Consider the following 26,259-nt stretch of genomic DNA (forward strand, 5'->3'; position numbering starts at 1 on the left):
GTGTGGGGCTATGGTGTGTATGGGGGGCTGTGCTGTTCCTAGGGGGCTGTGTTGACTATGTGGGGCTATGCTGACTATGGGGGGGCTATGCTGTCTAACTATGGAGGGGCTGTGCTGACTATGTGGGGCTATGCCTTCTATGAGGGGTTATTCTAGCTATCTATGGGGGTGGGGGCAGTTATTATTGGTTCTGTAACCACTTATTTACCCCCTTTCAAAATCCTGCATTTGTCACTGGAAGGGCAAGCGGCTCCTGTGTGCAGAGAAGAAGAACCAGTGGCGGCACCTGTATGCAGAGGAGCAGAGCCCCGGAAGCTGCATCTATGTATGGGAGGAGCAGGAGTCCCGGCGGTGCTGCATCTATGTGGGAGAGTAGGCCCGGCGACAGCTCCTGTACAAGGGAGAACAGAGGCCCTGCAGTGTGAGAGCAGGAGACACGGCAGCGGCAGCAAGGAGTGGGACTTCTCAGGCGCTGGAAAGAACATCCCTTGGTGAATAACTTATACTTTCAGGCAGAGGGGTGGAGCAGTGGTGCGGAAATGGAAAATTAGGAAGTACAGCCTGGCTTTCCCGTTTGCCTCTCTTTTCTTTACCCCTCCTCCCTGTCTCTCCAATCATCCCCCACCCCCCATGGTCCCCCTCCCTTTAATGCGCTCCTGTGATCTCTCTCCTTTTCTCCAGTGCTCCTCCACCCCCAACCCACCCCCTCTTTCTCCTCTCCCGATCCCCTCCCTCCTCTCTCTCATGTGCTCCCTTGCTCTCTATCCCCTGCTCTCCCTTGCTGTCCTTTTTTTTTACCTTCCTCTCTCCCCTGCGCTTCCTCGCTCTCCTCTTTTTCCCCTCCCTCTCTCCCTCACTCTCTTTTTCTCCCTCTTGTGCTCCCTCATGTGCAATGTGCATTACGGAGTGTGGCATGCAGCTACTTAAGCAATTATGGTATGTGGCATAATGTCTACTAGGCATTACGGTGTAGGTCAAAATGTGTAATGAGCACTATGGTGTGGCATATTCTATAATGGGCATTCAAATTTGTGTGGCATCATGTGTAAGGTGCATTACTATAAGAAGGACGGGGAGGGGGGGCGCCGAAACATACCGCTGCTCCGGGCACCATGTCACCTAGCTACTCCTCTGATAGGGATGGTTGTTCCTCATTTATAATACTTTTTGGAGGGTTTCCCAGATACTGTTATCCACATCTGCTTAAATGCTGTCATAAAGGTGAGATATATGGAAGGTTACTAGTGAAAGTACTACATGGTCTACATTTTTGTTAGGTAGTTTTAATGCCCTCTATAATGTCCTCTGCACAAAGAATGATACACACAATGCATACAATACCTAGCTACTCAGCAAATAAGCCTAGTTGCATGTCAGTAGTACATTTAGATCAGGGTCCAGATGCATTAAACTTCAAAAGTGATAAAATGGAGAGTAATAAAAAGCCAACCAATCAGCTCCTGTCTGACATTTTCCAAGACCAGTCTGCGACATGGCAGGTAGGAGCTGATTGGCTGGCTGTTTTTCACTCTCCATTTTATAACTTTTGAAGCTTAGTGCATCTGGCCCACGGTCCCTGGAAGTAGCCACACTATAGAATATGGATACTGTAGGTATTATCAGTGTACCATTGTTATAGTGCTTATATACAGTAGCACAAATATAAAGGCATTTTACAGACGGCTTATTTTTTCCCCACAGCACTTATTCTCATTCTAGAACACACTGTTTCTCTACAATGGATTCATAGTGTTAATATTACATATTTCACAGATCTGCCCAAGTTGACTTAGTGGTTAGAATAAGGAAAAGCCAGAGGGGAATCTCATATAATGATGGATTTGAATTGCATTAAAAATGGAACCAGCAGGTATTAAAAGCTGACAAACAGCAGGAAAGGCGCACACTACTATAGGGCACTTATTTATCAAGGGATAAGGAGTGACTCAGCAGCTAAATGCTTGCGACTCCTGTAATTTAGTGTTGCCCGGTTTTACAAAGCGGCTCACAAAACAGATACAAATACTGGGAATGGGAATATAATAACCCAGTCAGATGTGGTCAGTACAGTGTGGTGTGGCTCATTTTAGCAGTCCACAAAGGAGAAAGGTTTTAGCCCTTTATCCTATTACTGCTGTATCTGAGAATACTGTCACGCCACAGTTGTTTTTTTTTAGCGGTCAATTATATTTTAATGCTTAAAGTATAGCTTTTCAAGTAATTATCTATATTTGTTTTATACTGTTGGCACCATAAAGTATGTAGTTTATGTTCCACCCTTATTTAAATACATGCTTCAGCTGAACATAAGTGCTGGACACTAGTAGGTAGGTTTAGCGGTACTTGTGGAGTATCACGGCTCCCATCGTATGGCATCGTATGCCATATGTAGTGGCATACGATGGCATACGATGCGATACGATTTTTACAGATTTTTGAGCATTTTTGCTCACAAATCGTATGCGATCGCATCGGATGCCATTTTGCACTGAAATGCATCAAAATGCATTGAAATGTATATTAAACTTGTGAAATGCCCCAAAATGCCATTTTTTTATAGTGCACCACCCCCACTATCAACGTCAACCCGAAGCGTGGCGAGCGCCGCAAGCCCGCGAGGGGCGGCGGTACGCGTCCTACGACCTTTTCATACCCCCACTATCCACGTCGGCGTGGAGTTGAGAATAGAAAGTGTGGCAAAAGCAGCGAGCCACCGCGCTTGAAGCGTGGCGAGCGCAGCGAGCCCCGCGCGGGGACGCGGATACCTGTGAAGCCCACGGGGGACACGTATAGCTGTGAAGGTATCCGCGTCCGCTCGCCACGCTTCGGGCTCGGTGGCTCGCTACGCTCGCCACACTTTCTATTCTCAACTCCACGCCAACGTGGATAGTGGGGGTATGAAAAGGTCGTAGGACGCGTACCGCCGCCCCTCGCGGGCTCGCTGCGCTCGCCACACTTCGGGTTGACGTTGATAGTGGGGGTGGTGCACTATGAAAAATGGCATTTGGGGGCATTTCACAAGTTTAATAAACATTTCAATGCATTCTGATGCATTTCAGTGCAAAATCGGGTGCGATCGCATCGCATCGCATGCGATTTGATCGTATGCGATGCGATTTTTTAGCATACAATCAGCATACGATGAAGGTCGTGGGAGCCGTGATACTCCACAAGTACCGGTTTAGCTATCATTTCTTGTCACTGTATAGTATATAAATGGGACCTCAGACTACAAATGTGTGTAATTCAAAGAAGGTAGCCGGCCAGTGTTGTCACCAAGAGCAATGTCATACCCCATTCTCATCGCAACTAATTACCGGGTTCTTGCCAGTTTCTTGCCGTTTCGACCCGGTAATTTGTGTGATATGAAAGGGGTTACCAGTTACAGCTAACCGGTAGCAACATGGCAATACAAAAAGAAAGGTTCTTACCAGTCCGTTGCCATTTTGCTGTGCATTGTGAACGGGTTAATCGAGTCGAGTGACCCATTTCCCGTTCACACTATGGAGGAGGCAGTGCTTGATGTAGCCCAGCTCTAAGCGCTGCCTCCTCCCCCGCCCCGAATGACTCTCCAATGCGCTCCCACTTGACATCAGCGAACCAGCAATATTGCTGGTTCGCTGATGTGATCTGAATAGATCGCACATGCAAAGTCGCACAGGGACTGAACTGTTTCAAAGTCCCAGTGCGACCCTGCATTTGCGGTCTGAAAGCGTTATTATCTCTATATATGCTTCCGCTGAACATACTGTAAGTGCTGGGCATTAGTACAGTAGGTAGCTTTAGCTATCACTTCTTGTCACTGTATAGTATATATAGGGGGCCTCAGACTACAACTTTATTTAATACAAAGCAGGTAGCCGGGCAGTGTTGTCACAAAGAGCAATGTAAATAAATGTAATTTCAAGTTGGGAAAATGACTGTAATAAAAAGGATCCAGTAAACATTGAATGATTTCTCTCTCCTTTGGCTGCATGCGAGGGGATTCAACATGGGGAAAGAAGGGGGGTTGGCGTATGGCCGGGTGGAATTTCAGCACTCGGTAAGCTGAAATTTGTGCTGCTTACTGAGCCAGCAGTTATCAAGGTTTTTTTTCACCTGCATCAGTGATCTGAAAAATAAATCCCCATTAACCAGCAGTTTATTGGGTGCCGCAACCCTGACAACACATTATTCCGTAAAGTTATAATGGATTATGGGGCCACTACAGGATTGCTCATAGCGTTCTGAATTCGGCCCCAGCCCCAATGGTTGGGGTCTGCGCATGCCCATTTCTGTGAATGTGCAAACCCCAGCCCCAAAAGGCTTTGGCGAGTTACACACTTGCCAGGCCATTCGTTGCAGAGAGGGAGGGCCGGGGCAGAAACGGGGCTGGAGCACGGGAACACCCAGCGTTTTATGGACAAATGCCTGCCGGCAGCAGGTGACTGATGTCACATGACAGCACTTCAGCAAACACCAACGGAAATAAAAGTCAGTTTAGACTTTTATTTCCGAAGATGAGAGAAAACATTCGATGGTTGGTGATCTTCAAAGGATTTCTCTCCCCTTTGGCTGCATGCGAGGGGATGTGTTCTCGAGGGGTGGGCATTCACCCGGGCAGGCCTTCGGCCGGGCAGTGTTTCAACGCTCAGTTAGCAGCAAATTTCGCTGCTTACCAAGCCAACCTGAATTAGGCCTTATGTGTGTTGACATTCGCTACCGCCCGTTAACAAATTAACATTTCGGCGATAAGGCCATCAGAAGAAAAAGGGAGTGCAGTTAAAGCCCAAGGCTACCTTCCTTTTTCACACATGGTAATTTACCGTGGGTAATGGAATCCCAGTTTGAAGCTGGCCATACATCAGAATGACCAGCTTGTGATCTGGATTTTATACGATGTCCCTTAAACTCCCTGGCAGTGACTGGTGATATATCTTATGTGTGTAATATCACATAAGATCTAGCGTACGATCTGCAACTTTAGCATATTGCTCATCAGTAGCATCTTTAGATCTTATGTGCAGCATATAAGATCATAGGATCCACCTCATGACCCACAATCATAGCGATAAACCTCACGAAGTGCACACAATCGACCGCACAATCTGTCAAAATCATGCGTTTGGCCAGCTTTAAGTGTAACACATAAGATCATAGGATATACCTCACATCCCGCAGGAACGCACATCGCATCGTGATCGTACTGAAAAACCTCACGATCTGCACATGATCTGTCGAAATTGTGTATTCGTACCTCAAATCGTTCTGATGTATGGTCAGCTTAAGTGTAATGCATAGCTTTTCTGAGGATTGGAAAGCAATTCATTTGGCCCCAGAATTTGTCAGGTCGACCATCACTGCTCTGTGGTATGCATGATCTGCTTCAGCATGTCTTAAAATAAGACAACTAGTCAGACATACAATCCTTGTGGATTTACAGCCAGCCTCTCAGATACCAGAGTCACTGAACACAGTAGAAAAAGACAGCCCATTTCCTTTAGTTTGTAATTCTTTAGAAGCTGAAGGTCAGCTGGAATAGGAGTTTGTTTTTATTCTCCAGAAAGACTTGGTTTTACTGCAGCCTAGAAAAAAAAAGTCTTTTTTTTTTTAGTCTCCCAGATTTCCAGCCATATTTTATGTGAAAATTGAGTTTGACAGAAACTGGTCACTGGAGATTTCAATTATATTTCAATTATATTTTCTTGTACTAATATATATTTAACTATATATTTCATTAGTCATATGAAACTATCATCTTTCATATGGTACTGTATTATGCACTCCTACCTCCCAACTGTCCCGTGTACCACAGGAATGTCACGGTTTTTGGGGATGTCCCCACATCCCACCCGGTGCCGGCAGTGTCCCGCGGTGGTGGGGGAAGTTGAGAGTATCCACTGTTGTTGTGAAGATGCTGTGCGCATGTGCACAGCATCTATTCATGCCCCACAGTGGCGGAAATGGGGCGTGGCCTCGTGGGAGGGCTGTGAGTATAGACCACACCCCCTTTGTTAGGCCACACCCACACAATTTTGTTGCGTCTCAGCTTCGGGTCTGCATCCCTCCTGCTGAGGAATAAAAGGTGGGAGGTATGTGTACTTCCCGACACTACCTGTTATAATGGGGGAGGTTAGGGTTAGGCTGCGGGGTGGGAGCTTAGGGGGAGAAGGTTAGATGCCTTATAGAGCCCCTGTTGGGATTCTCCTTATGGAGATTACAGGGTTGGTCTTTTGGCCCCTGGCATCCTGATAGCTGGGATATCATGTATCCCAGATGAAGAAACCCTTTTAATTACTGTACATAGAAGATGTAATAATGGAGTGATTTACAGCATGTGCAGCCTCTGTGATATGTAGCAGGACAGAAAATGTATTCTAAAGAATTAGCTAGGTTGTTTGAGCAGAGAAAAATGGGATGTTATTTATAGGAAATATAATTAGATCTAAAAGGAGGAATAGCTTGTTATCTCACAGGAGAGATGTGGGCAAGAGAGAGACGTTTCATACAATGTTCACCAATGCACACAGCGGGTCTGATTAGATTTAGGAATAAACCCAAATAGGTGCAATTTTACAGCGAATCTATCTTGCGCTGCCAAAGCACTAGCATGAAAATTTACATTGTAAGAAAGGATATAAGGTTAAAATAAAGCTACCAGCATTTGTGTGCTTACTGTAAAAAGCAGGTGGCATTTCACCTGCACGCAAGAAAAACACCTTCAGCCTTTGCAACGCAATGTTGTCTATTGGTGCAATTGAAAGCCCATAAGCGGTTTCATAGTCACTGTGTAAGCCCAACCGAGTGCATTCTCTGAATGGCAGAACATAGGCCTCTGGAGTAGATGGGCTTGCATTGCAATCAGTCCTCCAATTGCAGTCGCATGGTTACTTTGCCGTGAGTTCCACCACTACTTGTGGACTTTCTGTTACTTTACCTGCTACTGGAGCTAACTAAAGGAAATGCAACAAATTTAATCAATGTCAACACTTGTTGGTGGAAATCTGGAAGCAGCATTAGTGCCGCAAGCACTATAAAATACTGGTTAGAAGCCTGTCAAAATGATGGCTTAGTCCTTATCTGCTCCCAGAGGCGTAACTAGATATTCGTAGGCCCCATAGCAAAAGTTTGTAAGGGCCCACTATTTAGCAATTGATGGTGATAAATGTATGCAAAACATATTAGTTTGACAGCAAATATGGGCCCCCTTCAGCTCTGGGCCCCATAGCAGCTGCACCCCCTGCACCTATGGTAGTTACGCCCCTGTCTGCTCCTACCTCCAGTCTCTGTCTTCACAGCTCCCTCTCTTCATGCAGCACATTTGAAACAGATCACTTTGCTTTCACTTTCTGTAAAGGAGTAATTTGGTCCGTCGAGTGGTCTCTAGTGGTCACTGGCGGTATTTCACCTCAGATAACCTTTTAAATATATATAAATATATATATATATATATATATATATATATATATATATATATATATATATATATATATATGAAGAGAATGGACCTTTCTATTTGGGAGACTGAAATAATGGGGGCTATTCCTGGATTTTCAAAGACAGGTGACCAGTCTGCACTGAAAATGGTGACATAATAATGTATGCTTAATGTGCATACATAGATCATTAGGATTGCACACTTAAAAAAAAATGTCATGACACTATGGCCTTTATTCAGATCTGATCGCAGTACAAATTAATTTGCAAAAATAGGCAAAACCATGTGTACTGCAGGTGGGGAAGATGTAACATGTATAGAGAGAGTTAGATTTGTGTGAGTTGTTTTGTTTCTGTGCAGGGTAAATACTGGCTGCATTATTTTTATACTGCAATTTAGATTTCAGTTTCACCACACCCCACCCAAATGTAACTCTCTCTGCACATGTTACATCTGCCCCACCTGCAGTGCACATGGTTTTGCCCATTTTCCAAACACATTTGTACTGCAATCAGATCTGAATAAGGGCCTATATACTGTAAAATACTGTAACTACGTTGGACATTTAATTTAGGATTAAAATATTTAACGTTGTATCTGTGTATTGTAGATACAAGTCTGCAAATCAAAACATCAAGGATTTCTATGAGGATCCTTGTTGTACTTAATGCAGGTGGCGGCTGTGGAACTTCTAAGGCCTCACCTCCATACTTTCCCTTCAGACATACTTCTCTACTTCGCTGCCACCTCCTCCTTGTACTTTGTTGTGGGCTGCAAGGGGGAGGGTGCAGAGCGCCTGCAGGGAAAACCGGGGACTTGCCCACCTGATTTTTTTTTTGTGTGTGGGGGGAGGGGGGAGTAGATTGAAGTTTTGCCTAGGGTGCTGAGAAGCCTTAAGGCCCCCATACAATCGGGCCCGTTTCGGATGAATCGGGACGTGAAACCGTCCCAAATCGTATATGGAGACATCCCCTCTGACCCGATGCGGGCCCCGTGCGCATCGGATCGGAGTCGGAAGGTCGGACGGGCTGCACATAAGATTTGCTAAATCTTATCTGCTGCCCAGAGCCGTGCTCCCCCGCAACGGGGGACCTACCAGAGCCGGGTGGAGGGATCAGGCGCAGGGAGCCGGGCAGAGGAGGAAGCCGCTGCCCTAATCGGTAGCAGGGGGGGCGGCGCAGAGTACCAGGGTGCCTGGCAGGAGAAGACGCTGCAGCGGCAGCGCGAGTGGCTAGAGCAGCAGCAGAGCACTTCCAAAAAAAAAAGCCCATACAAACGCATAGGAAGATATTGATTGGTTGAGACCTCTCTCAGCCAATCAGCAATTGGCTGAGACCTCTCTCAGTCAATCGCTGATTGGCTGAGAGAGGTCTCAGCCAATCAATGGCTTCCTATGCGTTTGTATGAGCTTTTTCTTTTTTTGGAAGTGCTCTGCTGCTCCCGCCACTCGTGCTGCTGCTGCATCGTCTTCCTGCCCGGCTCCCTGGTACTCTGCGCCGCCCCCCCTGCTCCCTGCCCAGCGGCTTCTTTCCCGGCTCCCTGCGCCCCCACCCACTCTCTGGTCGCGGGCATATCCCCGCTGCTGTCCCCCGCTCCTATTGTCCCTGCAGCTCATCAAAGTTATCATAAAAATTATTTGTAACTTAGGGGCAGATTTATTAAGCTCAGTGAAGTGATAGTGGCTGGTTTTTATCATCAGCCAATCAGCTCCTACCTGTGAAGTTACAGGCTTGGTTTGAAAAAATGACAGGCCCCTTGCAGGCTCACTGTGCTCGCCACCTATTTTAGTTTCCTTTTATGGGGGTCGTGGACCCCCACAAGGGAATATAGTCCATGTAAGTCAAGTATTCCAACTGTCAGGCTCCTGACTCAGACTGAGCTGCATTCACACAGGGGAGGGGAGGGAGTGGGGCAGGGGCTGGACCATGGGAATGCCCATCGTTTTATGGGTGTTCCCCTGGGAAGGTGGGCAGCCCGATGCCTGCCATGGGTGGGTGAGTGGCTACGCATGACGTCAGCGCATGCCCCCCTCTATGGTGGACAACGAAGGAAATAAAAGTCAGTTTGGCGACCATCGAATGATAACTCTCCCTTCCGGCCGCATGCAAGGGGATGTGTTTGTGTCCACCCCCACTCACGGTACTGAGGGGATTTGGTAGCGTGGGGGGGGGGGACTTTCGGGCAGACAGCATCTATGGGCTCATTAAGCAGTGAATGGCTGATGCTTGGCGACTTACTGAATCACCCTGGCGATTCATGGCCTCACACAAAGCAACCACATCTGCATACATGAATCTACTTACAGCTAAATGTTGTGGCACTGTATACAAAATTGTGGCATTTGCAGAGGTAAACATACTCAGAGGTCTGAACATTTAAAATGTCCCCCCTTCTGCACCCCAACATGATTTTGCCAAGGTGTATACTGTAATTGCACGTTTTTAGAGTTACTTTTTACTCCAAATAAGACCCACATACTCTCATTCTCATACCAATAAATATTATTTTCTCCTTATCGGGTAATTGTTTTTGCTGCATACGAGGCCCATACTGTAGGCTGGTGGCATTTGCTGAACTGCTGGAGAATGGTAGACTAATTATCTGTTTAGATAGAAAGTGACAAAAACAAAAGCTGTTTCTTGGTCTCCTCTACAGTGTCTGACTCATGGACATATGATGATACTGTATTTTTCTCGGCATCCCCTGCCCATGGAGCACATTAATCTGTTGAAAAAGTCTGCACTGAGTGAACATTGTGTGGGAGCCGGTGGTGCTGCGTGTTTAGCCTAAGCAAGATCGCTCAGTACACATCGCTGCACCCCCGCTCAGCAACTGCTAAAGGGGCCTACACACGTGGCGATGTGCCAGCGCTGTGTGCTGGTGAAAACAGTGGCGATCTGATTAGATTTATCATTCACGCATGATCTACTGTACATCGCCCAGTGATATCGATGTACGTGGCAGCGCAACGATATTGCTATAGCCCCTACACACAGAGCGATGTAAGGTAATTTTCTAAGCGATCTAGTCAAAATAAGTCAGGTCACTTAGAAAATGACACAAGATCACTACATGTGTAGGCCCCATAAGGCTCTGAAAGTATTCTTACTTTATATGACTACAGTAAATTTACTTTACTCTAATGAAGAAATAGCTACAGAACACCCATCTATGCTTTGTGAAAAATGCAGTAGTATTACTTTACCATGGGAAACCACCAGTGGCGCAACTATGAAAATTGTGCCGCCCCCCCCCCCCCTCCACCGAAATTCAGCAGCGCCCCCCCAGTAAATATAACAAACCCCTACCCCTCCCCCCCCACCGCCGCTGCCCATGCCTTACGCTACCTTCTGCTGGTATGAAAATGGACCATCACAAAATGTCCGCCCCCATGGAGCAGACACTTTTAGAGAACTGTCTGCTCTATGGGGGAGGACATTTTATGATGGTCCATTTTCATTTCAGCACTGCAGAAGCCAGAGCAGGAGGGGAGCCAGAACCGCTGCGCAGACAGGTAAATCTGCAGGTCCCGGCTGCAGCACAGCGGCATTACAATAGCCCCGCGGGGTCTGCGGGCCTATAGTTATGCCACTGGAAACCACAAAATGACCATGATGCTTAATGGCAATTTTATATTTTACCTGTAAAACTGCCATGTAAACAGTACTCTGTGAAGGCTCCATTACAGACGCAGAGCGGAGTTTATTTAATCTCTGCCACATTTTCTTTTGTATATATAAGGCTACCGAGGAAGTCCTAGTTCATTTTCTACTGATTTGTCTTGTAGATGTTTTTACATCAATGGCTTTGATGTCAACTTACATCCTTGTCAAAACTAGATTTCCGTGCGGGCTATGATGAAATAAAAATCATAGCACCGAAGAAGTGAAAGTTCATTGAAAAACAGAGAAAATGTGAAACTGAACTAAAGACACGTAAAAGTCACAAACATCAAACCATGCCCTCAAGTATTACTTGGCATTATAAAATGTCTCCTCTCTATAACAGTCATGACTTATAAAGTACTGATAATTTAGTATTATTAGTGTCATATTGTACTCATTTAACACACTCTTTATTAATGTGATTATTGTCACAGGTTAGTTCAATTAGATTATATAATTGAGTTTATAATTGAGCTTTGCCTTAAAGGGAAACCATCCCCACCGATGTAAATATGGAAGTCACCCTGGGTGCACCCTACTGTCTGATGCTGTGAACCAATCATGTTAGCTCACTGCTTACTATAACATAGGCCCTTATTCTGGTTGGTGCGGTAATATCCGCGTGCGTTCGTGCCGCCGATGTTTTGTGTCTGCGTGCGCATGTGCAGAGGCGTCTCTGCGCATGTGCGAGCGGGGCGTACGGCCACATTCCGCATGAAATGTGTACACTACGAACAGGGGGTGGAGAGGGGTGTGAAGGGCTGTTTGGGCTCATTACCATATGTTTACACCCCGCGTTTCATGGGCGTTCCCATGCAAACGCTGGGCGTACGTATGGTAATGCGGCCGTGACGCACGTGTAGGGGGTGGACATATGACATTGCCGGATGTCAGCTGCCCGCCCAGATCCCTGCTTTTGCTTGGAGAAATGCCTGTGTGGTCTGAGGTTGCGGGAGCTGCCTGGCCACTCGGTCCTGCATTCGATGGTCTGCGACCATCGAATGATGGGGGATGTTCCCTGAGATGGAGGAGGTGTATTCATGAGAAATACACGTGCGGTCCGTTCGGACAGCTTCTTACCGCGTACGGACGGAGTTGGCGATCCGTATGGAAGGCGGGGTTTAGGACTCACGGTGCTGGCCGCATATTCGGATCTGGCCGCACCGATCAGAATAAGGGCCATAGTGATATAGTGTACTACATGGGAAGCTCTCCATAATATCACAGCTATCCTGTGACTGTACTATACTAACCTGCAATTACTGCAAAACACAAAGCTGATCATTTGGACATGTATTAACATCATAACCTAAAATTATAAACAGATCGCAAAACGTATAATACAATTAACTCTTTGAGTGGCAACATCTCTGTGAGAGATGTTCAAAACGTCCGCTAAAAACTCACATTTGTTATATAAATTAAAATAAAACATGTTGTGAAAAAAAAAAGATAAACATAACAGGTGAATAATGAATAAAAATGTTTGCTTGGCAATTTTTAAACCTCTATTCACAAATTCACTTGACACTCAAAGGGTTAACACAATTCTCTGTTCCCCCGTACAACTCACAATCTCTGTGTGGTACATGGTAGTGTTCCCGCTAGGCTGTTTTAGCGGGGCTCTGCGACCTGCCTGATTTTTAAAGGGCAAAATGCTCCCTGCCTCTCTGGCAGCGCCCCGCTAAAACAGCCTGCCTTCCTCCCTGCAGGTGAGACCGGGGAAGCCCGGCGCCGCTGTAGATAGTGATGCCCGGCGCTTCAAAGCTTACGGGGCGGCCGGGCTCGCCCCTTCTGTGATGGCTGCGGCTGGGTCCACCCCTTTTCTTGATGGCGGTTGCCGGGCCCGCCCCTTTTTGTCATGGTGCGGCCGGGGCACGCCCCTTTTGTGCCGTCGGCGGCCCAGGACCACCCAAAATAGTGACGTCGGCAGGCCCGGTCCTCCCCCTTCACGCTGCCCCCTTTGAAGCGGCACCCTGCCCGCCGAAGTTCCTAGAAGGAACACTACATGGTACATGTGTGGTACATGATAGACCAGGGATGAGGAACCTTTGGTCCTCCAGCTGTTGTTGAACTACACATCCCAGCATGCCCATCTACAGTTTTGCTATTTGTCCATGCTAAAACTGTTGCAGGACTCTTGTCTATGTCGACCTTGTGCATGTTGACCACTTGGCGTTGATCATTTGGCAATGACCTTTAGACTGTCCGCCTATCAACCATATACCGATAACACATGGTGCTATCCAAATTCTCAAAAGCAAAATTACAGTATCTAAGTTTTCTTTAGTTACCCATCTACATAAATAATACATAAATACAGTCGGAGAGATGTACTAAGCCTTGGAAAGTGATAAACCACCAATCAGCTCCTACCTGTCATTTTTCAAACACAGCCTGTGACATGGCAGTTAGTAGCTGATTGGCTGGTGGTTTATCAACTCCCTTTTTCATCAACTTTTCAAGCTTAGTACATCTTGCCCAATATAACAATGCTCTTCACAGTTTAGTTTGAATGTGCATATTAAGCGGGTTTAAGCTTACTCTCAGGTGCAACATTCACAAAGGACCTCAGTTAAATGAAGCTTAATTTGGCACAGATTCGGTTAATAATCACTAAAGGGCAGATTCAGTTACCTGGTATAACCCATAGATTCTGGGCCATTTACTCAGAATTTATTTTAGAACATCTTAGCCATGGTTTACTGTGTGGGTAATTTGTATAATAACAGAACAGCTCTTGATCCCTGGTGTTAAACAAAGATCTTCATCCGCTGCTAACAGTATTCATCCAATGGTGGCGGGCACCAATGTCAGATTACTTAAAGTAATGTGATGTGTCAAGAAAACAATGGGGGAAGTTAAAAGCCATTGTGCAAAATGTTCAGACAAACGTGTTTAATTTTAACAAAAGTACTTGGTTGGTTTTACTTAATGTCAAGTAAAGAGAAATGAGATACCAGTGGAGGTACAACACTTTACATCCCGCTACCCCAAGTTACAGCCAAATGACCACAATTATCACTACTGTTTGTTATTTAAATTATAATAATTTTAAAATCTAAAGATAATATACTGTATACAGTAGGTTCACACAGAAATCTCAGCTACTTCTCACAGAAATTATATTACCGCACAGGAGATGACTAATTTCCAACACTGGAATTTGTTCTAAATCATCATATTGTGCAAAATACATTGATGACGTAAGCAATAAATACAGATACAATTTAGATTTTTGAGAGATAACATAGGGGGAGGACTAGAGTGTAAAGGGGCATACAGCCCCATTACTAAGCAATCTGATCGCTCCATGTGTATAGCCCCGGCCGACCGCGAGGCGAATGCGAGGCACGGTCCTGCTATCGACTGCAGGGAAATCCAGTGCTTGCAGATCCTGCTAGATCACGGGCTTTGCCTATTAAAAATACGCAAAGCCTCACTCGGCACACAGCATCGCGATGTGTGCTGAGCGATCGTGCTTAATCGCTTATCAAAAGAGGCGGGTCACCCCATGTCTACGGCCTTAAATGTAAACAGACAAGCATTAACCATGACACATGTAGGCAATGTGATGAAACAATGTTACTGCAACAAAAGTAACATGTTGCAGTGCCAAAACAACAATGCCGACCATTGACAACAAAAGTTCCACATTTTTCTTCACTGCAGACACACAATAATACAAAGAACACTGTTGTGGGGTGTTGTTATTTATATAGTAAATGTCAATTTATCCTACCTTAACCTCTCTTCCTCCTTCTTCCTGAGGCTGAAGTCTCGCTGCACCACCTGAAGGACATGCTCAGCTTCGTCTTCGGTCAGGCCGGAAAGATCCAGTTTCCTTCCCATTTCTTTTTTGATCCTGAAAGCAATTAAAGGCTCTTTAAGTCACACAAAATCTGCAATAAGTTCCTCATATGGAAAAAAAAAAAACCTAAAAGTTTCTGCCATTTATAAGCATTATAATTATTTTATTTGCATTATATGCACAATAAAATCCATTAGCAGCTGCAAAAATAGCTTAACTGTCACTCCCCAATTGTTTGTGCATAAATTACAGGAAAAGTTAACACAAATGTGTTTCAGTACAATTATAATAATAAAAAAAATCCCTCTTGTAGAAAAATACATAAAGTATTTATGACTGCATATTCGTGGCACCTTTTAATGCACTGTACACTTAAATAAGTGCTGCAAAGTGCAAAGTGTGCCAGCTTAATCTGAAAACTCAAAATTGGTAAAACCATTATGTTAGTAGAGAAAGAGTGTTTTCAAACTCAAAGGGGTCATCCCATTACCACACATAGGGGTTTATTCTAGTTCATTCTTTCTGACAAAATCCTTCTTAGATGGACAAAACCATGTGCACTGCAGGGGGGCAGATGTAACATGTGCAGAGAGAATTAGATTTGGGTGAGTTATTTTGTTTCTGTGCAGGGAAAATACTGACTGCATGATTTTACACTTCAATATAGATCTCACTTTGAAGAAAAACCCCACCCAAATCTAATTCTCTCTGCACAAGTTACATCTGCCCCACCCGCAGTGCACATGGTTTTGTCCATCTAAGAAGGATTTTGTCAGAAAGAATGGACTAGAATAACCCCCATAAGGAGGAAGGATGTATTGAAGTTGTTTCCCAAAGGCTATGTTTAAATTACAGTAAGTACTACATTATCTTCCTACAAAAAAGACTATGGCGCATTTTTTCCATGATGAATGTAGTGTAACCAGGTGTGATTTTCAGTATTGTCACACAGATTTGACAAAATGTTATGAGGGTAAAAAAATCATGTAAAAATACATACATTTCCTGAGCACAGCTATGGCTAAACAGTAAACACAAAACAATGTAAACCGTTTGAGTGCAAACAGCTCTGTGAGAAATATCCGCTAAAAATGCCATCGTAGCTTACATTTGTTATATAGATTCAAGTAAAAAAGGTTGTGTAAAAAAAAGATTATAATTCCTATATAAGGTAAATATCACAGGTCATTATGAAGAATATTTTGTTTGTTTCAATACAGATTTTCATGACTAAACAACTCATTATTATAAATCTGCCTGGCAACCTACTGTACCATGATTTGCTATCTTGGTATCTCCATTACCAATAGATATGGTATGCTTTACAAAGAAAACTTTATTCCTTTGCTTTGATCTATAAAAGAAGACCTGTATAGGTTGCAATCTCTTATTATCTCCTGGTTGGTCGTATAGTGGTTCTAAAAATTAACATCCTTCCAGTCCTCTTATACCTGTTTCAAATTTAACATTACCAGTAAAAATCCAGGACTCCATGTTATCCCAACTACACACCTGGTTTCTCCGCTTTGTGTGGAGAAACAAAAGGCCTGATTCGGAGTCACATGTAAAGCACATTTGGTTTGCTAATGGACAAAACCATGTGCACTGTAGGTGGGGCATATGTAACGTGCAGAGAGAGTTAGATTTGGGTGAATTATTTTGTTTCTGTGTTGCTTAATTTTTACACTGCAATATAGATAGCAGTACAAACCCCACCCAAATATATCTCAAACTCAGTGTTGTAACTAAGGGGTCGCAGACCCCACAGCTGCTTGGAGGAACCAGTGCTGACGGGTTCTGCGGTGGACACACAGTGCGCAGTGAAAGCGTCCCACCCGTCAGTGCCAGGTAAATTTCCCGCTAGCAGCCGCAGCACTTCTCCCTACTGTCACAGCCGCCGGCGCTCAGAGCCATGCTTGGCTGCTGCGACGCCGCTGAATCTGACTGTGAAGCAGCAGCCTGCAGACAGGGTCGCAGCCGCGGCTGCTAGCACAGGACTTCCACTCCCTCGTCTACCCACCCCATTGCCCATCGGTGCCTGCCGTCTGCTGCATCTCCCTCCTGCTGCCTGCTGTAAGAGGTTAGAAAATATTTAACAGCAGCACATTTTGATGGTATTTTTTATGATTTATGTGTAATTTTTATTTGTGTATGATACAGTGGTGTAGGGGGGGACCGAACGGAGCAGGGGGGACATAGAATTGCAGGATGGACAAGGGGGTGAGGAAGGAGAGGTGCAGGGGGCATAGGGGGACAGAGAGGTGCAGGGATGGAGGAAGTGAGAGGTGCAAGGGGGACAGGGGGACGGAGAGGTGCAGGGATAGAGGAAGTGAGAGGTGCAGGGGGATGAAAGGGTGAAGGGGTGGAGATATATTATTGTCACTGCTGTACTTTCCAGATGAACGTTTATTTCCATACTGCCTATCTATGCTCATCTGGATGTTTGTGGTTTGTGATCTATGAATCTTTTATTTGTTAAACTATAAATAAACCATAAAAAAAAACATTATGCAAACAGCAATGTTTCTACAGTATGATGTTAAAAATTCAGCAGACAGCAGAATAGAACTTGATGAGAAGTAGTGAAAGGAAGAGTAAATATTACATTTGCAGGAATTTCAAGGGGCAATGGTGGGCAGGAATCAAGATGATGCCAATTCACATCATCATGGCCATGACCACTGTTGCGAAATGTCAGGCGGCATTCCCTGAACGTTAAACAGCCCTTCTGGTCACTCCATTCCATTGCTTGACTTGGTAGCACCAAGCTTCTTTCCGTGTGAATTTTTCCATTAAAATGCATCTGATTCCCAAGACAATGCAAATACAGATGTGTCCACATACATCTAGCCTCCTTGCGCTTTAAACAACCCTTCTAATCCCAACATGCCATGACGTGACTCAGTAGCACAAATCTTCTTTGCATGTGACTTTCCCCGACAATGCATTTTATTTGATATGTTCGACTGCAACCGTATCTGCATACGAAATGCTACGCTAAAGTGTTTTCCAGGTAAACACTGTATAATTGTGTATGCAGATAGACTCGCAGTCACACACACAATGCAGGCATGCTGCATATCATTTTAATCACCAGAAGCTGCTTGTGCATCCTATGGGCCTTTTGTTTTGTGAATGAGATCCAATGTAGCTCCATTGGGCTTTTGGCGCATGGAGAATAGATGAATATGGACACCTCAGTAAGCCTATATTGTGTGCAACTGCAGCTGTATCTCTACGTGAAATGTAATATAGCAATTTGCAAGCAGATACAAGCGTTTTCGCTCACAGAACAATACTTTCTGCATATCATTTTAATTATCAGAGTCTCCATATGCATCTTATTCGTATAGTGATCTGAATGAGACGCATGACACTAATGGATCTGCATGGAACCTGTCACCAACTTAGGCCAGTAAACTGCTGCTATGTGGTTTATTGAGGCTAGATGTATTAGGACACATCTGTATTATGTCCTGTTAAATCATATCAATAAGACCCCATCTAGAATCCACAGTAGCAATTAGCCAACACAAACTTGTTCTAGTAATTATTTATGAGCAGAGGTACATTTAGAACTGGGTAATTGCGCCCTACTCTTTAGACATACCTAACTACACTCCTGAAATGTCGGCAACATTCCTAAATTCTAGGAGAGCCACCTTTTTCGGATCCCGCTTCTCTTTTTTCAAAATCGGGCTGGGTGGGGTCTGGATGATTGAATTTAACACTCACAACTTATAACTCTGATTGGTTCACCATCATGCCACTGATAATAGGGGACATAAATTGCCATCTTACCTCTCATTCATATTACTTTACTATAAGTTGGTATCTCTAGCTCCATATTTTCTTACAGGTTAAGTAAAAAGCAAGAAATATGGCAAAGGCTGAATAAGAATCTACATTAATCTTATATAATGACAGATATGACAAAGATTCAGCTGTAAATGGAATAAAAACAGCTTCCAGTTCACTCATATAATACAATCCAAACTTCTGGCTTCCCATCTGCAAATGACCATATCCTAATTATAAAATCATTAACAAACCTTCAACATTTATGTTTTTGTAACCCAAAACATAAAAAATATAATAAAAGCAAAGCCCAGAAAGTAATACTAGGGATTAATATAGTAGAGATTGTAAGCTTTGTAATCTATTTCGTGAATGTTAACACTGGTCTAAGAAAAATACTGAAGTAACATTGGGTACTTGAATTTAGAGGCCGATTTAGATTGGTTTACACAGGTCTGAATTCGTCACCTCCACCCAATGTTTTGGTCACCAATGCACCTGTGAAGGCCCTGGTTGCAAGCTTCTTTGGCTAAGTTTCTCATTGTCTAAGCTAGGGGTGGCCAACCAATCAGAGGCAATGAGCCAAAAAAATTTGTTGTGGTGAGACAAAGAGCTGATACTATGCAAAAATGGGGGTGGCCTATCTCCCTCAAGGCCACGCCCCATTTTGAAATGCCCGGCGCTCCCTCCATTTGAGCTGCTCTGCCAAATATGCTATCTATCTATGCAAAGATTGTGACAGCCGCTTTGTGGTGTATGCGATAATCTGCCCATGTAAAATGTTATATATCGGCAAAACCATTAGGACTGCAAAAGAAAGAATTTCCATGCATCGTTCATCTATAAAGAAAGCTATGGTCTCCATAGACAGCACTATGCCACCAGTCGCTAAACATTTTCATAATTGTGGTCATACTTTGAAGGACTTTCGTTTTCAACCCCTGGACCACATACCCCCTTTGAGGAGAGGGGGGGACCGTGGCAATTTGTTACTCCGGAGGGAGTGCTATTGGATCAACTTGCTTAATTGTACCTCACCCAATGGACTTAATGAAGAACAATCGTTACATTGTTTCCTTTGACCAAGTGTTATATTTGTTCTTATTATTATGGACTATCATTCTTATATATGGCGTCCGTTGATGCATCTGATACCATATCCGGATTATATTATGTGTGTATTTAATTTTAATTTTTTTTCTTTACTGATGACCCTGAGTGCAAGTCTTTAGAAACCTGTGGTATTTCCAATTTCTTTCCCCAGTTAGGCGATCGACGGGAGGGGAATCAGGCCCGTAGCCTGCTGACTCGCCCTGTCAGATGCCCTGGCTTCTACTGCACCGCCCGTGACTGCGGTGATCCTTGACTGTTAGTTGGGGACGCCAGCAAGCCACTGGCGTGTTGCGGACAAGCAGAGTGAGACTTGTTTCCATGGACACGGACGCCGAGGCTGGTTCCCACCCAGCCCGACGACGTGCGCATGACGTCGATGTCTCCTACTGCATGTTAGGAGGTTGCCAAGGTGACGACGCTGTGTACGGTGAAAGCCGGAAACAGAGATGTGTCACTTCCTGGCCGCACCTCCAAGCTTTGACAACTTTGCTTGGATACAGGTAGCCGCAGTGATTTGAACCAGACAAGCACACAGGTGTCAGGTATTTTGTTATTTATGCATGCTATATATATCCGGTCTTCTAGAAGGGTCACTTATGCTCCTGAGGACGGTGATAGCACACCGAAATGGCCGTTTGGGCATCAGTGACCCTCTAGGTGGACCACCATGCTACATCTGCCATGCTGTTGTTTGGACTCGGTAATTTGTATATGGACTTTTTTCCTATGCTGGTGTGTCCACCTTAATGATTTCTAAATTAATTTTCACTTTTTTGCTACTTCATTGTGTTATGCTGGCCTCTAATTTTTTGCAATATCTATGCAACCCAATACATATATACATACCTCCCAACATGACCCTCTCCAGGAGGGACACAATGCTTTGCTCCTGTACTTTCCTCTTAATGTATGATTGCTATCACCTGTGTTGAACAGGTACATTGCTAAGAAAGGTGCTTTAACACAGGTGATGGCAATTATAAATTAAGAGGGAAGTGCAGGAGCAGAGAAATTTGTCCCTCCTGGAGAGGGTCATGTTGGGAGGTGTGTGTATGTACGTGTATATATATATATATATATATATATATATATATATATAGGTAAATTGGTAACAGGACGGCACTCCAGTGCTGAAGCTTTCGTCGGTGCCAGGTCATAAATTGAAATGCAAAACACTTACCCCCCCGTAGAAGGATGAAGACCAGCACTCAGACGCAGATGAAGGTGAAGAAAAACGTGTTTATTCCATAGATACAGGTAATAGCAACACGGGCTGTCCCGACAGCCGTTTCAACTGGGCATCAACCAGTTGTCATCAGGGGAACAGAGCACTCAGCAGCCCCAGTTTAAATAGTGTAACAATTGCGCCAAAACATATGTTAATGAGGGTCCTTTGACCTTACAGATTAGGTCTGACATCCACTGTGCCCCGTCAGGTGGAGGGGGCGGGTGGCGTTGGAGTGAGTGACAGCGGGATTCCCCGTGCTGGCAGCCTGTGATAGGCTCGCTGCGGGGATCCCGCTGTCAGCTGAGTGCGCGCTGCGTTGCTAGGAGATGGACACTAGCGTCCAATGGCAGTGACGATGTGAAGAGGGAGAGTGACGCGCGAGGAATGTGGGCGGGTTGGACGGAGGAGATCCCGTCTGTATGGCTAGGACTGCCTCCGTGAATGTCAGAACTACAGCCAAATGCAAAATACAATCAAATGCAAAATACAATCACAGTATGTTCCATTGAAATAATATATACATATATACTATATATATTATTCCGATGGACTATATTTATAAATTAAATCTTTTTTTTCTTTATTAAAATGTTAAAGTTTAAATGCTTTAATTTGCTGCTGCTTACCAGGGCCTGGGTGCGCACAGGTAGGAGAGATGAGGAGAAGGCACCTGCAGAAGCCGGAGCTACCGGAGACGCTTGTGTCAGCGTCCTCCAAAGGCGACGGCGCATGCGCCGCCCACCGAGTCATGCCGAGGAAAGATCCTGGCTCGGACTCCTTGAGGAGCCTGTGTACAGGCTCCTTCCTGACAAGCACGTCCCACTGCACTTACACGCTTGCCCGCTGTCTGTGGTCCCAGTCAGCAGCCACGTCACAGTGACGGGGGAGTGACCTCGGGAGCCGCAACTCGGTGACAGAAGAGCCGCATACGGCTCGCGAGCTGCGGGTTGGCCACCCCTGGCCTAAGGACTTGCAGCCCCCCCAGCATTTCATGGGTGTGCCCACAAAAACAGTGGGCATGCCCATAGAAAAAAACCCGCCCCAAATTCTGGGTAATGGATCATTACTACAACCTGTGTATACAGTACTCCTATCACACATGCCAGCAACTGCCAACCTCCTACAACATGGGTGCACAGTACTGTCACCACTGTATATACCAGGGACTGCCATCACTACAACCACACATGCCATGGGCTGCTATCATTACAACCTGGGTGCACAGTACTACCACCACACATGCCAGGGGTTGCCAATATTACAACCTGGGTCCACAGTACTCCTACCACACAAGCCAAGAACTGCCATCACTACTACCTGAATGCCCAGTACTACCACCACACATGCCGTGGGCTGCCATCCGGTGCTGGCGGTGTTGGCAGCCGGGGGGGGTGGGGGGTGCTGGCAGCGTTGCCAGCCGGGGGGGGGGGGTAGTTAAAGGATGCTGGCAGCGTTGGCAGCCCGGAGGGGAGGGATGCTGGCGGCGGTGCTTGTAATGCGGGGCAAGGGGGACTCACCTGCTCCGTTCTGCTGCCTCCAGGGGAACGGGAGCTGGGAGCCCGCTGCCGCCGCACAGGAATGTACACTGGAGGTGCTGTGCGCTATCGCGCATGCGCAGCAGCCCTCCCGTAGCCATTTTGGATGTGGGCAAAGTGCCCGCACAGTCCGGGAGGAGAATGGCCGGCCCGTTTTTACTGAGTTTTCGGCCAGCCCACCGGGAAATGCCCCGGTTTCCCGGTGGGCCAATCTGCCCCTGGCTAGAGTGTAGGTTTTCTTATGTATACATATATTCAGCAGACCGCATAACTCTGGAATGGCTGGAGCAATTTACACTAAACTGGTACACATATCATTTACACCCTGTGATTAAACACTGTGGGAGTAACACACTCCTAGCACCCCCAGGAGTGGGGCAGCAGCACAGACTATATCAGGATATGTCAGTGATAACAGGGCTGTATGTGACAGGACAGTGGCATGTTGTGAGGAGGGGAATGGAGATAGCACGAACCCACACACTGGGGGAAATTTACTAAGATGTGTATTCTACTTCACATGTGATGTTACTATGGGCAACCAATCAGAATCTTCATCTTATTTATTTAGCACCCTCAATAAGATAGTAGACAGGATCTGATTGGTTGCTCAAGGCAGTCAAAATTGCACAGTGTTTTCCCTGCTTGCAATACCAAAGCACGGCCCTGCGAGGGCCGTGTCACATGGACAAATAGACTGTGCAAGCAAGGCAATTTTGAGTATGTCATAGGCCAAATAGCATATAGTCATCTCAAGTGAAGATAGTCAAGATTATATGGTTCTGGGCTCTGGGGAGTTCAAATTGCATATATAAAATGGGCCATAGCCAAAATCGCACCGTGTACACAGCTTTCAATTTAAATATCCCTTCATATACAGTAACACATACAATGGGCAAATAAGTCACACTTTTTTGACCAACTCACTTGTACACAAGTAGGGACAAATCTTGAGAAATACAGCTGCATGGGGAACGCACATTAAGGCATACAGTACATTGTAAGAAATAAGTAATAGGCTAAATGAGACCAAGATCTAAGACAAAGTGATTATCTATGCCTATGTTTCTAAACAACCAATTTTCTAAATTATTATCAAGAGATGAGAGAACTGCCGGAGATCAACATCTGGGGCATCGCAGCAGGTAGCGGAAAAATATAAACTGGGTTAAAAGGAAGGAGATGATTTCTAGAGGCAATGATAAATGCTAAAAGGTATTTTTTAATACGAATTCTTAGGAAATATAAGCAAAACTTTAATTTTGCATTAAGCAGAAAAGAACATACAGTTTAAGTGCTTATTACATACAGTATATACTGTAGATAACCATATAAATGCCAAATAAATATGATATATTCCTTGTTGAAAGGTTACTCACCATGCTACCAAATAAATAATAATGTATAAGCTGGTAATATGTTATACAGAAAACCGAGTTTACAGTACAGTATGTAGCCTTTGAAGATGCTAAGGAGCTGGACTTGCCTGAGCATCCTTATAGTGACTGTATGGTTCATGGGGCAGATGTATTAAGCATGGCGAAGAGATAAACTGGAGATAAAGTGGAGAAAAATGGAAGGAGATAACGCATCAGCCAATCAGCTGTGTTTGAAATAGTACAGTTGGGATCTGATTGGCTAGTGCGTTATCTCCTTCCACTTTATCTCCACTTTATCTCTTCGCCAGGCTTAATACATCTGCCCCATGCAGTGGCAGTTCCACAGGCCTTTGTGATGTAATATACTGTATGACCAGCAGTGATGGCCAGTCCTCAGCTCTCTGATGCCTCCTGATCTACTTGCAGAACACCTTAACATTTCTTTTTTTTCAACAATGTAAAATAACAAATTCTGAAAATGCGCACACCTTTTTTTTTTTTAAATGATCAAATTATACAGGTATTTCATATTGAATCAGTATATCTTTATTAACAAATCTGCATATTTGTTAAATTATTTAAACTGAATCATGTTTAAAGGGCTATTATTTACATAATATTATTATTATTACTATTATTATTTTACGCATTTCTAGAATAAATATTAGCCAGTTAAGTGGTTAATAGCCCATTTATTTCATTGGGGATTCCCATGTGTACAGTATGTACGTACAGTATACAGGGATCCAGATGATACATTGACAATTTATATGTCGACACTCAATAGGTCGACACCAAAAGGTGGACATGCTCAAGGTTGACACGACATGCACAGGGTTGACATGGCAATGGTTGACACATGAAAAGGTCGACATAAGTTTTTCAAAAAATGTCTTTCTTTTTTTTTACTTTTTCATGCTTTACTATACACTTGGACTCTGATTGGGAACTGCAAAAGGCACCAAATGCAGTGGTTGCAAAGCAAGGCAACTGGCCTGAAATTTGGGTGCCATGAACTTAGGTGTCGATAATGACACCAAAATAGTGAAAAACTCGGTACTTGTGAGTTATCCGGGCGTCCGATTTTTAAATCGGGTCGGATCGGGACATCGCATCGCATCGCATGCGACCATCGGATGCGATGCGATGCGATGACCCGATTTTTCCATAGGAATCAATGTTAAAATGGACTGAGTCCATTTTAACATGGAATTCAATGGGAAAAAGGGTCCTTTTCATACCCCTACTATCCAAGTGGGCATGGAGTTGGATATAAACCTGTGGCGAGCGTAGCGAGCCACCGAGCCCGAAGCGTGGCGAGCGTAGCGAGCCCCGCGAGGGGACACGGAATACCGTCCCCTCGCGGGGCTCGCTTCGCTCGCCACGCTTCGGGCTCGGTGGCTCGCTACGCTCGCCACAGGTTTATATCCAACTCCATGCCCACTTGGATAGTAGGGGTATGAAAAGGACCCCTTTTTCCATAGGAATCATTTTAACATTGATTCCTATGGAAAAATCGGGTCATCGCATCCGATGGTCGCATGCGATGCGATGCGATATCGCATCGCATCGCATCTGATTGTATGCCTTAACTTAAGGCATACAATCAAAAAATCGGACGCCCGGATAACTCACAAGTACCAAGAACTCATATCCACCTTTTCATGTGTCAACCTTTTGCCAATGTCAAACATGTGCAAGTCAACCTTTTGTAATGTCGACCCTTTGGTGTGGACCAATTGACTAGACTGTTGATTTAGACACTGTCAACTCTATGATTCAATTGGGGTTTTTCACGGTTTTTATAGCGACATGTGCCGATAGGCGGTATTTCATGCCCTACCATCCACTAGGGCGTGGTGGGAAATTAAAATAGTGCCCAAAGCTTCAAGGGGACGCGGTGCAGTTTTTTTGTGGCCATGTCGACTGTGTAGACATTTGGGTAGAAAAGCGAAAACAAATCAAAACTGTGTACACTTCTGAATCAGGTCCATAATTGTTAAATGATTCTTGCCACTTCCGGGTTGTGCGCTTGCCAAACTATCTAAAATAAACTAACTTAACTCCATGCCAACGTGGATAGTTAATACCCCCACTATCCACGTTGCCATGGAGTTGATTTTAGATAGTGTGGCGAGCGTAGTGAGCCACAGAGCCCGCAGCGTGGGCGAGCGAAGCGAGCCCCGCAAGGGGACTCGGACGCACGGCCATGCTGCCGCCATGAAACTAAACAAGTACATGTTAAATCAATTTATTGATACAATACTAACTCATAAATGTATTCATTACAATAATTCTAAATGTGTAATTGTG

The 26,259-nt window shown here is 44.8% G+C and overlaps 1 protein-coding gene across 1 annotated transcript in view; it reads right to left on the reverse strand.

Moving 5' to 3' along the window:
• The window catches only part of MYRIP (myosin VIIA and Rab interacting protein), a 419,901-nt gene that overhangs the window by 334,207 nt on the left and 59,435 nt on the right, over positions 1-26,259 (reverse strand). The window contains exon 2 of the mRNA XM_083188579.1: positions 14,825-14,947. Coding sequence (XP_083044705.1) covers positions 14,825-14,934 — 110 coding nt within the window. The 5' untranslated portion in view covers positions 14,935-14,947. The remainder of the gene's footprint in view (positions 1-14,824; positions 14,948-26,259) is intronic.

This window comes from Crinia signifera, chromosome 5 (genome assembly GCF_055691185.1).
Source record: "Crinia signifera chromosome 5, ASM5569118v1, whole genome shotgun sequence".
NCBI classification, from domain to species: Eukaryota; Metazoa; Chordata; class Amphibia; order Anura; family Myobatrachidae; genus Crinia; species Crinia signifera.